The sequence below is a fragment of the Kogia breviceps genome, chromosome 1 (assembly GCF_026419965.1).
Source record: "Kogia breviceps isolate mKogBre1 chromosome 1, mKogBre1 haplotype 1, whole genome shotgun sequence".
NCBI classification, from domain to species: domain Eukaryota; kingdom Metazoa; phylum Chordata; class Mammalia; order Artiodactyla; family Physeteridae; genus Kogia; species Kogia breviceps.
Window position 1 is genome coordinate 189,294,137 of NC_081310.1, and position 17,719 is coordinate 189,311,855.

Below are 17,719 nucleotides of genomic sequence, written 5' to 3' on the forward strand. Positions count from 1 at the left end.
GGCCACGCCACGCCTGGTATTTCATCTTTCCAGAGGCCTTCACGATAGAAGAGGGCAAGAGCCCAGAAGGGGACACGATGAGCCCAGGTGACCCACCAGACGGGGCAGAGTTGGGGTGTGGGCCTGACCTGCGGACTCCAAGCTCCAGGCTTGCCCCCGACACCTTCATGCCAAGCTTCCCAGCAGGGTGTGGGCGCGAAGGGGCTCTTGCCTCCTACTTGCTGCGCGGTCACCACAACGAGCTGGCCTGGGAGGCCCGGTCGTGGGCCCAGAGACCATCCACAGAGCACTCACCAGCACCTCGCCAGCTCTGGCTCCGCTTAGTACCCCTGCAACCTGGGATGAGGACACCACCCTTCCATTCTCACCTAACAGGCAGGATGCCGAAGCTTCAAGAAAGCGGTGTGGGGTCACTCCGCCAGCCAGGGGACAGGCTGAGGATTGAGACCCGGAGGTCATGCTCCAAGCCGCTGCACTGGGCAGGCAGAGGCAGTCTTTTAAAGACAATTAGGACACAACTCCCTTCCCTTATCTATCTTCTTCTTACCAATATTTCATAGCTGAGAAAACAAATTGAGAGGCTGAGCGCCGTTCACAAAGTCACTGTGCTTGGAAAATGGGGGGAAAGCCAGGATTCCAGCTTAGAGTGACCCACTCGTCCCAGTTTGCCCAGAGAGACCCCAGTTGTAGCACTGGAAGTCCAGCTCCTAGTCTGGGTGAAACGGGACAGCTGGTCACCCTAATGGGACTCCAAAGCCTCCATCTGACCTCTGAGCCATGGACACACGCCTTTGTGGGGCTCCGTCCAAAGCTTAACACTCTGCCTTCAGAATCGGACCTGGTCAAGGCCAGGGGATCGTGTGCCAGTGGGGAGGCTTAAGATGTGGCATCCACCTCTACCTCTTACCAGCAAGTCAGTTAACACCTCTGGGTCTCAGTTTACTCATCTGTAAAGTGGGGGCGAGGCCGTTCTTGTCTAGCAAGAGACTTCATTGGGTGCTGGGCTCTCCTGGCTCAGGGCCACCCCGGGAACCTAGAAGGGACAGAGGGAAGGACGACGTCTCTGCCCTAAGAGTGATAGCCGGTCCCAAACTTGTCTTCAACAACCCATTTTGGAATTGATTGTGCAAACTTTGGTGTGTTTGGTGCATTTTTCTAGAAAGATGACCAATAGTTTTTGCCAACATCTCAAAAGAGTCTGTAAACCACTCTTGCCCCCCACCACCAAGTTAAAAATTCCTGCACTGAAGCTTCTTTATCGCTAGGCACATAAGGAGGTGGGCACAGACCCTCCTTGCCACCCACCACACCCAGAGCAAGGCCCACAGAAAGCACCACTGCAGGGACGGTTGTCCTGCTGTGGCAGCACCAACGTTTTGTCTTTAAAAACAAAACTTCAATATCCTGTAATAAACTACAGTGGAAAAGAAAACAAACAAACCAACCAAAGAAAACTAAACCAAACTGACATCCACCTGCGCGTCTGGCTAAAAAACATCTCAAAGTGTGAGCTACAGGTATTCTCCTCATTAGTCCTATTTAATCTCCTTTTGTTTTCTTCAATTATACAAGCCAGCAGACGCAGTGCAGACACCTGAGGAGGGAGCCGGACTGCCGGCCACCTGGAGCCACCGAGCACCCTGGCTGTGGGTCTGCTCCAGCCTTGCTCTGGACTAGCAGGTGCCGGGCTGCACCGGGGTCTGCCTGGTGCCCGGCCGTTTCCAGCACCACAGGGACCCCAGTGAAGACCCAAGCAGGAGAGCCGGGGACGTGTAGCTTGGCACCTGTGTGCATCTGGGCTGCGCTCACCGCAGCTCAGCTCAACCCTGGGAGCCCCCGCCGGCCCCGAGATTTGGTGGGACCGCTGAGCCTCCGGTCAGATGAGGAAACCGAGACTCAGAAGGAGAGTGGCCTGTCCTGGAAGTAGTGGGGCCGAGCTCGGCTGCCTGGCTCACCTTCAGTGTGACATCACTGTGGCCTGAGGTCATCTTGTCACCTGCCTCCTGCTTTCGAGAGGTATTGAGGCCATGGGCTCAGGACCAGACCATCAGGGTCTGGGTCCCAGTTCCACCACTTCCTGCCTCGGTTTCCTCAACTTTAAAAGGGGTGGTAATGTGGTGACCACCAGCATAAAACTGTTGTGAAGGTTATACGGGTCGCTACTCGCAAACAGCTCGGACCAGCCTCTGGGTGAGTCTCGATAGGCATTAACTCATGAGAGGGGGGGGTCTCTGTCAACCCCGTGACCCCCTCACCACACCCACACCAGAGAGGCAGGCAGATCCATGGAGCTGGGGGCCGCTGCTGGAGCCCAGGGACCTGCACAGGGACTGGAGCCCCAGCCAGTGCGACCCCTGAGCTGGGGGCTGGAAGAGCCAGGGAAGAGGCAGCCTGGGTAGTCAGGCTGAAGCAGGGTCAGGTGTGAGGGAGCTTTGTTCTGGAAAGAACCCCCGTGGTGGCTCAGCTTTGCTTTCTAGCTCCAAGGGGCAGTTGGCATTACACATGCAGGCCCTGCCCGAGGGAGCCTGCGTGGTGCAATTCCAGGCACCCACCCAGCCCTCCATGGCCCCCACCCCTTCACACGGCATCTGCTCAGCACCTGTGGCACCTGCTTACCCAGAGGGGGGTCTCCCACCTCGTGACGGTCTGGATTCCAGATTCCCCTTGGACTCAGCAGCAGAGGTGAGCTCAGGCTCTGCCAAGGCGCCTTCCCTGCCCTCCTGCTCATGGCACGAGTGAAAGGCTCTTGGGAGGGCCACCTCTCGGACCAGGCGCAGATCCACACCCAAGACGCCGGGGAGCTGTGGCAGCCATGGGAGAGATCAGGGTGACTGTCCAGAGCGGGTGGGAGCTGGGGATGGGGCCAGGGGATAACGGAGAGGGGGGATTGATTCCAGGCTTAACCCAGGCCCTCAGGTCCCAACGGGGTGCTGTCAGCCCTCTCAGATCACAGACGAGGACCTATATGACATTACTATACTCGACCTATGTCCCTCTCTCTCCTGTGCACGCACCCATGTGCGCTCGTGAGCACAGGCACTGGAGTCACAAGCACCCTGAGATCTGGGCTCCACCACCTACTGGGGGGGTCCCTGTGATCCTGAGCAGGTCCTGTAGTCACCATAAAACAGCGGCTGACACTGGCCCGCCGTGCTGACTCCTCACCAGGCAGAGCCCTGGGAGTTTTATGTACATCACGCTGCTTAGTCCTGAGGTAGGTTCTGTAATTATCCCCATTTTATAGGTGGGGAAACTGAGGCAATAGGTGTTGGAGCTGGGGGTCGAAACCCACCAACCTGGCTCCCGAGCCCACACTGACCATCAGCCGAGTCTGCTCAGACCACAGTAGGGGCAGCCGGCAATGCGTCTCGAGGTTCCCACCGGGCAGACCCTCCCCCAGCCCAGCGGCCAGGCTTGCAAAGGCCATGACATAACCACCACGTGCCCCCTAAGCACCGGGCACTGGCCTAAACCTCTCCCGGTGTGACCCCTCCCACCGGCGCACCCAGCCTCCACTGTATTGAGACCCAGCCCAAGGCCTGGCATTCCGTGAGTCCGTCCGTGGCTCTCTGTCTTTGCCAAATCCCAGGGAATTGGACAACTGCTCCTATGGTGTCCCCATCCCTAATCCTGCAGCAGGGCTCAGAGGGAAGAGCAACCATGGTGGAGGGGTGGACAGACTGACAGCCAGAGATGCTGGGGGACAGAGGCTCAGAAGACAGAGGACTGCCCACTCCCCACACCCCACCCCCAGCGCCATCGTCTGCCCCTGCTCCATCTCCAGTCCCAGTCTGTTCTCTCTCCAACGTCCCCTCCCATCTGCCTTCCCTCTACTGTCTCCCTTTTCTCCTCCACGGTTTCACAGAACCTGTTCTCTGAGCCAACAGCTTCAAACAATTTTTTCTTTAACTGTGAAATCCTTTCATCAACCTAAATCTTCCAGGACGGGGGGGAAACCAAACGTCAGAGACAAGAAAGCCCTGAGCTCTTCTTGGTGAGGAGAGAGGAAGCCTGGAGCCCAGCCCCTTAGCCACCCAAGTCCCACAGGACGTCCCTTGAGATATGTCCCCACAACCTCCAGACCCCAGAGCAGAGGCGGCAACCACGGCCCTGGACCACTTCTGACCCATCGGTGCCCCCCCGTCGGGAAGGGAGCCCCACGGGATCTCCAAATCCACCCCCCACATTCTATCCTTCATAAGCTTCCTGAAAGGAAGTCCTTCTGACCATCTAACCTCAATTCTTCACGCTACTAGAAAACACTTGCACTCCTTTGGAACTTGTTACTTTCCTCCTGGGAAGTCTCCACAACCTTTAGAAAATCGAGTTCTCGAGTTTCACCTGCCAACTTTTAATTAAAGAAAGAAAAACAGGATGACAACATAACAATGACACACACACTGAAAAAAATTCAGAGAAAACTGCTGAGCTGAGATGACTCCATGGAGTATCGTGACTCCTGATCCACAAGCTTGGGTGACCTGAACACCAGGGCTCTGGGCCTTGGAGGCTCCCTGGACACCCGAGGACTTGGTGCATCTTTCCACGCCCACACCAATTTGCATACCATTACCCAAGAATCCCTGCGCCTGGATTTCGCTTTTGCAAATTCCCACCTGTTTCGTGTCATAAATAAGATAGGAGACAGAAAACTAATACAGCCCAGTGATGCATTATTCATGCCACGTCACACTGTTATGATAGATTTACAACAGCTAATACATGCAAACTAAGTTTGGGCGCTAAACGTGAAAATTAAGGCTGGGGAGGGCGGATGTACGTAGGGACGGGCAGGGAGAAACCTGGGGTCTGTTGGTGTCCAGGAAACCAGAGCAGTTTCTTCTCTGGCGTGCTTAAGGACAAAAAGCGTGAGTTCCGGTATCAGAAGCCAGCACCCAGGCGCCGGGGTGGCGGCAGGGGGCGGAGCAGTCGGGGCAGTCCATGCTGGAACACCTACAAGGCGGGACTATTGACAGCATGCACTTGGGGAAGCACCTTCCGCGCTCAGCACCAAGCTCTGGAGCTGGTCAGCTCTTCTGCCCGCCCTGGCCACATGCCCCTTGCACACTTAGATCCACCACAGACGGATCCTGATGGAAACTTCTCTCTCCACAACACTTCACTGAGCACCCACTATACATCAGCCTGGTCTCGGCACCAGGAATGCGGTGGGAGCCCACCAGGCACGGTCCTGCTCTACAGGGCCTCGATCAGGCGAATCTGATAATCGTGGCAAGTGCTGTGGAGGAGAAGGGCCCAGTGCCGGTGCTGTGACCCAGTGCACGCGGATGAGGGGCCAGACAGGCTTCTCCAGGGTGGGGCGCCGGGGCCCAATGAGAAACAGCTGCCCCGATAAACCCTCACAACAGCCCTGTGGAGTGGGAGCCAGGCCCACGGCCCAAACTGGACGTATCTTGCCCTGTGTTCCGGCACTTTCCAGGCAGGGCTGGGGGAGCCTTGGCCCCAGGCCTGTACTTCTGCAATCACACCCAGGTGGTTCTGGGAAGAAAGGGGGTTGCCTTGGAAACGCCTCAAGGCTGGCGCAGGGGCAAGTCAGAGGTGGGACCTGGGCCCTCGTGTGACACAGCTGTCCTACCCGCATCTGTCCCACCCGCCGAGTCCTTCGGCCCTGGCGGTGGTGGCTGCTATGGAGCAGGACCCACCCCTCCCAGCCTCAAGACACTCTGACCAGCCCTTTCTCCAAATTCCTTCCCATCTCTTTTCTGGTGTAGCCTCCTGGCCTGCTTCCTCCAAGGCACTTCTCCATCTGGCACCAGCGCCCCCAAACCTCCTCCCGCCCAGATTTTCAAACATGTAAGGCAGCAGCCAGCCCCCCTCTCAACCCACCCAACAGAGGAGGGGGTCCCTGCACGCTCCCACCAGCACTGGCTGAGAAGCTGGTGCAGCGCCCGGCCCTGGGACGCGCTGGTGAACAGAACAGACCAGGCCCCGTTCATCTGTTTATGGCCGGGTGGGTGCAGAGGGACAACAGTCCTGGAGACAATTTCGGACAGTGACCAACACTCTGATGACAATAAAGCCACTGACGTGTCAAGACCCTGACTGAGGGTGGAGGTGACTCTGATGGAGCCGCCAGGGCAGGCCCCACTGAGCACGTGGCAGCTGAGCCGAGACTGGGGGATGAGAAGGAGCCGCCCGAGGGACATTCCGTGGGCACAGTGTTCCTGCTCCAGGCAGGGGAACAGCAGAGGCAAAGGCCTAGTGGCGGGAAGAAGCCTGGAATGTTCAGAGGCCAACAGAGGGGCCAGCGTGGCTGGGGAGCAGAGGTCACAGACCACAATGCCTGCTTTCGAGCTGGCATCCCCATCTGCACAATGGGCCCAGCTGACCCCGGCGGCGACGCGAGGATCCAATCGCATAAAGCACACTGGCAGCCCAGCCCCTGCTCCAGCGCCCCTCCCTGTTGCTACTGACACCCTCCCCTAAGCCGGGGTGACCCAGCACACGCTGTGTTGGGGAGCAGCCTTGCCCCGGTGCCCTGACCAGGCCGACTCGGCAGGGCGTACCCCACAAGCCGAAGGCCTCCTGTCGGCCTGTCTCTAATACATTCATTTAAAAATTAAGATGCAACAGTCATCCCACAGCCGACTTCCCCTCCAGCGATCAGTTAAAATGAACTCCAGACAACTGGATTAGACTTTGAAGGTGGCGATCCAGATAATGAACATGGAGGATGCGGTGTTGACACGGGCCCTGGTGAGGTACATTATTATTTAACAGGCCTCGCTGCTGCCTCTGCTGGGATCAAGGAGCTGAAAAAGCAGCTGGTGGGCAAGCATCAAGCCCAGAGACAGACTGCGGCACCGGCTCTGCAGAACGGGCTCAGCAAGGTCAGGGGCTGCCGGCAGAGGCCAAGTGGGCCTAGTGGAGACGGCAGCTCAGATACTCCTCCCAGGGAGCCGCCCACCTCCATCCCACAGAGCAAGGGGCTGGCTCTGCTGGGGCCTGGCTCTCTGCTCAGGGCATCCTCCCCACCTCCTCTCCCCCTTCGGCATCACAGCTGACTCACCTGCCCTGCCCAACTCAGGGATCCTGACCTCCGAAAACCTCCCCTGTCCGGTCCCTCCTCCCCGTGTCTGGAACCCCTCGCGCCTCCCCTGGGTTCCCATCAGGCCTGGGCCTGCCCCCACGCCCCACCCCACAGCTTTCCTCCCACTTGGCTGGCACTGACCGTCCCGGGTCTGCTCCTCATACTGGACGCTGAGCTCCTGAAGAGCTAAGAGCAGGCCTCACTTGTGCCCACCCCCCTCCACCCCCTGCACAAAAGGCCTGCAAATCAGGACACCCCCTTCCGTCTGTCCACCGCGACTATTTACTATTTACTGAGAGTACCTGCTACGTGAGCTACGTGAGATAGACGGACATGCGGAAATAAACAGGGTGCAATCCTTGGCCCAGAAGATGTGTTGGTGGAAAAAGCAGGCACTTAAACAATAACACTGCCCGAGAGTTACACAGGACAGGACAGAAACTGCAGGGGGACAACGCAGCTCAGAGGAGATCGAGCCTCTGCCCACCCAGGCAGCCAACACGGTGGTTAAGATGCCTCAGTTCAGAACTCAGTCGGAGGCCTGAGTTCAGATCCCAACTCTGCCTCCTTCTGGCTGTGTGACTTTGGGCAAGTCACTTAACCTCTCTGGGACTCTTATTTCCTCATCTGTAAAGTGCAATAATAATAGTACCCATCTCACAGGGTGGTTTGAGGATTAAATGAGCTAATACATGTAGAGCACTTAACCTCATGCCTGGTCCGCACTACACACTCAATATATGTTGGTTATTATTACTTCCTGTGGGGTGGGAGAAACAAGAGAAAGGTCCTTAGAGTTGACACAACCCCTGGATGAACACTCAATGTCTTTGCATTTGGGCCAGAGCCATGCGACCACACTTCGGCTCACAGGACACTCCTGGGCCCCTGGCGTGGAGCCCCTAGGCAGCTCTGAGGAGCTCCAGTCCCCACAGGCGTTCTCAGCCCTGGGGGAGAGTCTAGCACGTCGCTGCCACTAAGCAACGCCCCTCGTCTGAGCTGAGGCACGCTGCCGCTGCAGGACCTGTGCTGAGCCCTCGGCACCCCTTCAGGACCACAGCTGCCTGGACAGCAGCTCAGTCTACAGGCCGCTCCCCGGGGTTGTCTGGCCACCAAGCCGAGCCTGGAGCTGCCGGCTGGGTCCGGTGATCATTAGCAGCAGCCAGACAGAGCAGTTCCCAGAGCCCCGGCACAGAGATAGGCCGGCTTCCTCTTTCCCAAGCAGCAGCGAAGCGAGGTTTTATTAAATATGCATGGCGATCGCCTTGTTACTGTGCAAAGGATTGTGTGTACTGAAGGCAAGCTGCCCGCGTCGCGCCACGCACAAACTTTTCAATTTCCCCGGCTGCCTGCGGACGGGGAGGAGCGGGGCGGCCTGGGCTCTCTCCTGCCCTGCTGTAGAGCCTCCTCCACCACCCCTTCCTCCATCCCGGCTGCCTCTACCCAGTGCCCTCCCGACGCCCTCCAGGTATGCAGAGCAGGGCAAAGGTCATATTGATCCCCTTCTTAAAGGCAGCCGGTCCAGAACTAATCTTAAATCATCACAGCCTCATGCTGGAGCTTTGTGGCAGATTGGCCCGAGGGACAGTGGGGCTGGAGTTGAGCTGCAGGGCCTGGGTGGGACTGCAAGGTGGCTGGTGAGGGTCGAAATCGGGCAAGGGGCCGGCCTGGGCCCCATCCTTCCCTTTGTCCGTCTGTCGCAAGCTCCTAGGACAGCTGTCAGCAGAAGGAAGCCTTCCAGCCAGCGAAGCAAGGGGACGGCAGACCTGCAATGCGGACACACACCCCACATCCACCAACACCACCGACTCTAAAGGAGCAGCTTGATTTTCCAAACAAACCACATATACAGCAATAAGGACTTAAGTTAGGCAAACAATTACCACAATAACCGATGCTCATCCAACACTTAGTATGTGCCAGGCACTGTGTGAAACAGCCCTTTATACAAACCCTCCCATTGAGTCCTCCTGTAACTCTACACAGTACTGCTGTCATCCCATTTTACAGATGAAGTGACTGAGGCCCAGGAAGGCCCAGTGCCTTGTCCAAGGGTGCACAGCCTGGCGGGGCAAGGATCTCCCCAATCTGAAGCAGGCTGCCGGCAAATCAGTCGCCTCCAAGGGAGTGGGGTGCCCAGCAGACCCGAGGTGGGCATGGCCAGGACAGGGACAGGGCCTCCGTCTTTGATGATGCCTCCCAATTCCTCCCCCTCCGGAAAGTTTCGTAGCCCTGGGAGGGGCCGCCTGGGGGCCCAGCTTCCACCAGCTCCTCAGGCCCTGCTGCCCACACCACCTGCCCCAACAACCAGCAGCCACTTTGCTCCCACGGGCCTGTGCTTTCAGGGTCCTACGGCCTCTGGATCCTTCCTTAGAAGATTCTTCCTTGAAAACAACTCTTAGCTCACATCCTGCCTCCCACTTTCCTCGGCTGCCTTCTCCCTCTCCTGTCCCATTTCCCCTGCTGGCAGCATTGAGAATGTCTGCTGGTCAACAGAGAGCTCTGAAAGCCTGCCCCTTCCCATCTCGTCCACACTCCGCTTTTGGCTTCTTCATGTTTCTGGGCTCACTTTTCCCATATGGGGAACAGAGGGCAGGCTGTGTCTCCCCCATAAGACTAGAGGCCCCCAGGGCAGAGCTGTGTCTCCCCTATCAGACAGGAGGCCCCCCCAAGGGCAGGGCTGAATCTCCCCCATCAGAATGGAGGTCCCCAAAAGTAGGGCTGAGTCTCCCCCATCAGACTGGAGGCCCTCCAAGGACAGGTTGGATCTCCCCAATCAGACTAGAGGTTCCCAAGGGCAGAGCTGTGTCTCCCCATCAGACTGGGGGCCCTCAAGGGCAGGGCTGGCTCTCCCCCATCAGACTGGAGGCCCTCCAAGGGCAGGGCTGGCTCTCCCCCATCAGACTGGAGGCCCTCCAAGGGCAGGGCTGGCTCTCCCCCATCAGACTGGAGGCCCTCCAAGGGCAGGGCTGGGCCCTCTTCCCTCTCACCGCTGCCCTAAGCTGGGCCCCAGCGCTCAGCTGCTGGCTGAGTCAGAGCCTGCGCAGGCTGCCAGCCGAGAAAGCTGGGAGGGCACCGGGCCTGGCGTGGGGACAACGCAGGGATGCTTGGGCAAGGGCTGCAGGGGGGCCTCATCCTTTTTCCTGACACATGCCTTGAGACCCAGGTCAGCTGGGGGCCTCAGAAGCCCTGGGGGACCAACCGCCACTGCTCACCTTCCTCTCAGAAGGCTGAGAAGGTGACAGGCCCTTGAGGGAAGTGACAGGGCAGGGTCCGAGGCAGCAGGGAAGCCCCCGAAAGAGAACCAGGGGCTGGGAAGGGAGTCTGTGGCCGCAGCTGCTCAGGGCTCCCCGTCCCGACTCCAGCTCTGCCTGGGAGAAAGAGGACCAAGAAATCCAGAAGCTGGAGTGGGGGAGGCAGCAGTGTCCTTCTTGCTGGCACCTCCCCGGCCCCTCCCAGAGCCCACCCCCTCTGTCCAGGCCCAGCCCTGCCAGTGAGGTCAAAGGTCCTGGTCCTGTTCAAGCAGCCCCTCAAGGGTGGCAGCCCAGGCGTCTCCTTTAGCCCCCAACCCTCTTCTCCTCAACGGCTGATTATAGTTCAAAACCCAAATCCTCTGATTCTGCCCACGGCGCTGTCTCTCTCCCCACCTCCCTTTCCAGCACCCAGAAGAGCCGCTAATCAAATATCTCCCGGCACTGGCACTGACCAAGCATTATCTCACTCAGCGGCGAAAGGACCGCAGGGAAAGGATGCTTGTTCCCCTTTTACAGGTGGGAAAACTTGTGTTCACAGATGGGGCCCCCCCAAGGCCCCAGCAGGTGAGTGGGGGAACCGGAAGGCAGAGCCAGGCGTGCACAGCTCCGAACGCTGCACCTCATGCTTCAACAAAGATGGGAAAGTTAGCGCCGGGACCCTGAGGTTCAATCCCGGGTCTCAGAGCTCACCCACAGCTCCCTGGGCCTCAGTTTCTCCATCTGCCAAACCAGGACAGTGTCATCCGGGACCCGGCCCCAATCCCCTGGGATCTTACAGTCGCCTGGCTGTTGAGTAGCTGATGTATGGCTGTACGAGAGAGGATAGAGCAGGCGAGAGGAGAGTGGAGGCACGCGGGGGCCTGTCTGTTCTGACCCCAAGCCCATACCCACAGCTCCCCTCTGGGCCTGGAGTCTGCTCACTTCAAGTTGATAATCCAAACAAATCAAATAATGGCAAACGTCACCAAAATACCATTCAGGGAGCCACGCGGGGATGGGAAGAAGCCCCTGGACCAGGCTCTCATCCCAGGGCTGAGGGTCCAGCAGTGCTTGTGATGGGACAAGGCAGGACCCAGCAGGCTCCACGTCCACACTGTTTAAATTAAAGAGCCCGGCGCCCAGGATGGCTGCGTCCACACCGGCTATCCCCTCAGCACAGCTGGGTCCTGGGTACCAGTGGGAGCCCAGGGACCCCAGCTCCGCCTCTACAGGGAGCAGGAGACACAACGGAGGAGCTGGGTCACCGCCCAGTGGGCTGGGCATCCTTCCCCTCACAGCAGCCCCGAGGGTGCGTGTCGGGGCAGGGGGCAGGGCTCCAAAGGGATCCTGGCCGCCTCTTGCCGTCCAGCAAACTCTGATGATCCCTGAGACGCGGCTGGGAGCCGAGAGCGGTGCCAGGTAGAATGCGAGAAGGTCTGCGAGGGTGTGCCCGGAGATGACCCCCCCAGGGCCTGGACCCACGAGCCACAAGGCAGGGCCGGTACCTGAGTCTGCAAGCTGGTGGCATCCAGGACAGTGACCCGGGGCCCACAGCTGGCCCACACGGTGTCCTCTAGGCTCAGCAGGGTGCGGATGGGCCCAGGTCCCACAGTCAGGCACACGGGCGGGCTCTCCAGGTCCCAGGGGACGCCTCCTGACGGGAAAGGAAGGAAGCAGGTCAGCAGCAGGGGGTGGGGGATGGCAAACAGGTCAGAGGCCCGGGGCTCCTCAACCCTCGGGAACCACAGGCCACAGCGGTGGGCCAAGCCTGGCTCCGTGACAGCTTTTGGTCCCTTTCTCTGCCCCTCGCCCTCCCCGTGGCATGGCGGCTGTTCCCATCTGCCTCTGTTTATGTTCCACCCGCTCTGGGGGCTGTACTCCCCACTTCTCCCGCCCTCCCTTCCTCTCTCCCTTTCCCTCTCTTCTGTGCATGCATTCCACACACACCTAGTAAGCACCTACTCCATGCCAGGCCCTGTACTGGGTGCTGTGAAGACAGAAATAAATCAGACACAGACCCTGCCCTCAAGAAAATCCCTGCTGGATGGAGAAACCAAAGGGTTAAACAGCAGTTACCATACGAAGTGCCAAGCCCAAGTGGCCAGGCGTGCACAGAGGGCCCTGAGAGCTGTTAAGATGGAAGGAACCAACTCTGCACAGGAGAATTCCAGGGAGGCTTCCCCGAAGAGGCAGCATCCACAGAGCCCTGCCAAGAAGGTGGCACATGGTGGGCAATGTCCTGGCCCTGGTTCTGCTAGCAGCTAACTAAGGACCTTGGGTGCACCTCTCTACTTCTCAAGGCCTCAGTCTTCCCATCTGCAAAATGGGGAGGGTGCTACGAATAAGACTGTCTCTGAGGACTTTTCTGACACTGTAACTTATTGGAAATGAGTCTTGCCTTCTCACACATCTTCTCGCCTACTCCAGGGCACTCTGTCGCCACTTCCAAGATCTCTGATGACTTCCTCCTCCGGAGATGCAACCATCCCAGGCACGGAAGGAGGAAGTTCCTGAGAGGCCCTCAGTCCCCAGCCCACCATCCCTGAAGACAGGCAGATGAAGGGACCTGGCCCAGCGCTGAACGAGGCTCTCTCCCACCACCCTCAGGGATGCTCAGCTCACCCAAGAACATGCCAAGGATCTTCCCTGGCATGACAGCGGTGCCCACCGAGCCTCGTTTTCCTCTGAAGCTACACCCGATGCCACGCAGAGCCCCAGAGGCTGTCCTGTCTGCCAGGGTGCCAGATGGGACAGGAGGGTTGAGCAGGAAGTGGGGCACACCTCTGAGATACGGTCAGCAGTGGGAGGCAGGACAGAGCCTGCCGCTGGCTTGTCTGTGCCTGGCCGCTCCCAACCCCGCCTCCACAGGGTCCCTGGAAGGGGTGCAAAGCAGCCCCGGCACAGGCCCTCCCTCTGAGCCAGCCGCTGGGTGGTGCGATGGAGCACAGCTGTGTGCAGAGCTGGAGGGGTGTGGCAGGAGGAGCCCATGGAAGACAGACCAGATCCCCCCACCAGCACCCCACCCTCCCCTTCCTGTCAAGCGGGTTCTCCTCTCCCCTTCAGCCCTACTTAAACTTGGCAGACTCTCAGCTCAGCTAAGAGTTGGGAAATACACGCCCCAGCCCCCGCCCAACCAACACACATGCAGTTCTTTCCAGCCCATGAACAGGAGCACGTGGGAAGCTGCGGCCTCTCAACCTCTGCATTAACTTGCATAGGTGACGGTGACGTCACCTCTCTGAACCTTAGTTTTCTCATCTGTAAAGTGGGCACGATAACCGTGCCTACACCTCGCCGGATGTTGGAGGGATCGAATTAAATGTGTAGAATGTTTAGCACAGGGCGGGCACCCAGTGAGGAGCGTTGACAGCTGTTGCCACATTCTGTTACACGTGGGCACGCCAGGCACTCTTTTCATGAATTATTTCATTACCTCCCACCAGCCTTTGTGGAAGATTCTATTCTTATCCCTGTTTTACAACTGAGAAAACTGAGACCCAGAGTGTAGAGAACCAGTCCGAATCACACAGCTCGACAGGACCCGCTGCTCATTAGCTCTGGCCGTTGGCTGTCTTTTGACACAACACGAGAGCCTGCGGAAGGGCACTGACTGATGCGACGGCAGACACCCAGGGAGCCCAGAGCTTGCACAGAGCCACCCAGGGAGGGTGGGCCAAGCAGGGTTGGAACTCAGCGAACTCTGGTCCTGGCCTCCTTCCCCGGTCCCTGCTGCCCTCTCAGGTTCCAAGGGTTTCCAAAGATCTCTGGGGAGAGTGACCATGACGCAGCCAGGCCTCCACAAGGGACGCTGACCCCCATCGGGACACCAGAGCCACAAAAATACGAGGCTTTGCGCGCCCTCCAGCGGCCAGAGGTGAGTAGTGCTTGTGGCCAGAAGCTGGAGCTCCCGCCACTAAGGAAGGCTAAGGTGGGGGCTGAGACCCCTGCCAGGAAGGAAGCAGCTGGGATACTGGAACCACACCCCCAAAACGGAAATGCGAGCTCTGCCCTGTGGGCAGTGATGACCACCAGAGCCCGTGCACCCTCTACCCTGTACCTTCCAGGAAGAGCGCAGCTGCCTGGGGTAGGGGGTAGGGTCTGATACCCTTGAGGGTCGCATGTGCACTGATCACTCCTCCACCTGCTGCTGTCTCCTGAGAGCCCTGACTCCAGGATAGAATGATTAACTGATAAAAGTTAATAATACCGATATCATTATATCAAAAAGGACACAGGACAGGAGTCCCTGATCCGAAGGCCCATGGTGGGACCCTAAACAAGAGGTTTCCCCTGGCTGGGACTCAGTTTTCCAATCTGCACCCCAAGGGGACAGAACTCTGACCTCTAAGGTTCTTCCCAGCCTCCACAGGCCACAAGTCTAAGACTTCAGACATAATCATTGTGAGCTCTGGGCAGGGCTAGACCCTTACCCACCCCAAGCCTGCTGGGGGATCCATCCCTCCACCTGCTCCCTGCCCCCCAGTGGCTCTAGGTACACATGCTCCAGAACACACACACGCACCTACAAATTCACACCGGCCCTCTGCATGACAGCCCATTCGTGAGACCTGGGCCCGGCATCAGCTCTCACGCCAGATGAACGGAGATGAAGCCCGTCTCAGCAAAAGCACCTTCAAGATGCAGGAGTCCCTCCTCCCCCAGGCTGCAGGGGAGAAAGCCCAGTCGGTGTCCTTGGGGGTCCAGATCGAGCCGGAGCCAGAAGTTAGGACACAGAGTGCAAGTCGTTGAGATCAATCAATGGGGACCCAAAGGGCAGCCAGTACCCCGGAAGTAATAACAACAGTAACAATGGTGATGGTGGAAAGGTAACAGGCATGCGTCTCTGTGCCCAGGCTCCGTTCTGGGCACTTGTGTGACTGACCACACCTGGTCTTCACAACCACCTGCTGCGGTGGGGCTGAATTCATCCCCATTTTACAGGTGAGGAAACTGAGGCTCCAAGAGGAGCAGCAGCAACAGGCCCAATCTCTCACAGCTGGGACCCAATCCCGACAGCCTGACCACGCCCCAGACCATCACTCACCCGTTCCATCGTCCGGTTCCCCCGGGGGGTGACCCTGGCCCACGTCCCCAGCATCTAACCAGGGACAATCCCACACCCCGAGCCAGGCCTGGTCACGCTCCTGTCTCTGCTCGGAGCCGGGGGTGGGGGCAGACAGAGGGGGTCCAGGCAGCTCCGCCCAAACACAGGATGGGCAGGGGCAGGGGTCGCCTGGCTCATGTCCCAGTGCAGTGCCCGCCACCTCGTGGGCACCGAACGTGTATTTGCTGAGCGAGTGAATGAACGAATGAGGGAATGAATGCTGATAAGCGGAGGCTCCTGGGGGCAGCAGACTCACTGCCATGGCCACACTGCCATGGAGTCAGATTCTCCATCTGTCACCTGGAGTTCGGCCTCCAAGGCCTCCCCAGCTCTGACAGCCCAGGACTCCAAGTGGCCTGGTGACCTTAGAACCCTCACAGTCACCTCACAGCTGCTGGTTCCACAGGACGTCCAGGACTCAGCAGGTCCCCAGGTTGGTTTCTGCCTGTTTCACCCAGTATTTGTGGTCCTGCCCTTCTGCAGTGAGCCAAAGCTGGGCCAGGGATGCCAGCTTTATCTGGTCTTGGTCTTAGCCAAACCCAAGCAAGACAGCAAACCTGTCCTATGAACACTGACAGACATCTCACCAGTATCTGCTCCGCGCCCAGAATAAGGGTCTGGCTTATTCACAATCCCCATGGGGCACCAGAGGTGGGTTCTGCAGGCCCAAGGCCAGGGAGGCAGGCCCGGGAGAAGCTCCCGGCACCAGCTTCGGGGCTGGGATGGAGTGGGGGTATCTGAGGGGTATCCGAGGCCCCACGGCTGGGTTGTGGGCCAGGCTGATGATTCCAGACCCAGCCATATGCAGCCCAGATGAAAGGCGTGTGGTCCTGAGAGCCCCCCCACTTCCTCCCCTGGCCACCTCTGGAGGACACCATAGGAAGGGGAGGCACCAGGTCAAGGTCTCTCCCAGAGGCCTCCCTGGCCAAAGCCAAACCAAAGGCCAGAGGGTGGGCTCCCATGGACAGAGTGACCCAGGCTCCCCTACCCGGCTGGCTGTGGCAGCCTCCCAGACGGCCTGCCTGTGTCCACTCCGTCCACCAGCCACAGTGCTCGGCCGCTTCCAACACTTGCCTCCACTTCCCATCGACCAAGACAGACCCGAGGCCCACTGGGTCCAGTCCATCTACTCCCGGACCCTTCCTGGGGCCGCTTCCCACTCCGGCTACTGTCCAGCAAGACAGCCTCCACACCAGACCAACCGCTCTCCTGCTTCCAGGTCTCTGCACATGCACTTCCCTCGGCGAGAACACTGTTCCTCCAACTCTTCACTGGCCTGGCCGCTTCTCCTTCTTCAGGTCTCACCTTCAGGACCTCACTCCTTAGACGGGCCTTCGCCAACCAGCCCACCCCACGCATAGGGGGTCAGGCTCTCACCCGACACCCTCTTCCTCCCCTTAGGACCCTCAGCACGATGTGTGATTGTAAGCTTCCTGCCTGTTCATTTGACTCATCTATAAATTCAACTCGTCTCCCTCTATAAACTGTGAGGGTGGGCTCACATCTGATTTGCTGGCCACCATATCCATGGTGCACAGTAGGTGCTCAGTAAATATCTGGGGGACAAATGTTTGCAAGGTGGGACAGCTAGTCGAGCATCTCAACCTCCTCCTCTAGGCAAGACAGCACCCAGCCAGCCCTGGAGGGCGGACACTTAGGTTCAGGTCTCGGCTCACCTTTGGGACTCCAGGCAGCCCCTTCCCACCCAGAAGATGAGGGCGTGGTATCTCATGGTCCCCAATGGCTCTTTTGGTTCTGAAAAACCACCAGCCTCCGATCCCAGGCTGAAAGCCAATGGTTAGATCCCATCCCCCTATGGGTTGAACTGTGTCCCCCAAAATTCAGTCATTGAAGTCTTAACCCCTAGTACCTCAGAACGTGACCTTGGTTGGCAACAGGGCTATTTGGACACAGGCTCACCCAAAGAGAACGCCACGTGAAGATGGGGGTTACGGTGCCACAAGCCAAGGAACTACCCAAAGCTGGAGGAGAGGCCTGGAACAGATCCTTCCCCGGAGCGTTCCGAGGGAGCACGGCACTGCCGACACCTTGGTCTTGAACTTCCAGCCTCCGGAATGTGAGACAATAAATTACACTGTATAAACCACTCAGTTTGTGGTACTTTGTCATGGCAGCCCCAGCAAACCGACACACCCCCTCGCTTCCTCCCAACCCGGACGCCCAAACTGATGAGTCAGGAACCAAGACGGAAAGACCTGGAGGCAGCCGAACTGGCGGCTGAGAAGCCAGCACGGGCAGGGCAGGGCTCCCGGTCTCCCGTGGGAGCCAGAGGGTAAAAGTCCCCTGAGAGCCCCTGATCTAAACCTCCGA

At 58.7% G+C, this 17,719-nt stretch overlaps 1 protein-coding gene across 21 annotated transcripts in view; it reads right to left on the reverse strand.

Moving 5' to 3' along the window:
- ARHGEF10L (Rho guanine nucleotide exchange factor 10 like) overlaps positions 1-17,719 on the reverse strand; it is a 168,767-nt gene that overhangs the window by 17,512 nt on the left and 133,536 nt on the right. For all 21 annotated transcript variants that reach the window (XR_010837194.1, XM_067016341.1, XM_067016382.1 and 18 more), the window contains one exon: positions 11,790-11,938. Coding sequence is in view for 20 of the 21 variants with exons in the window: in XM_067016341.1 (XP_066872442.1) it covers positions 11,790-11,938 (149 nt within the window). In the remaining variant the exon portion in view is untranslated. The remainder of the gene's footprint in view (positions 1-11,789; positions 11,939-17,719) is intronic.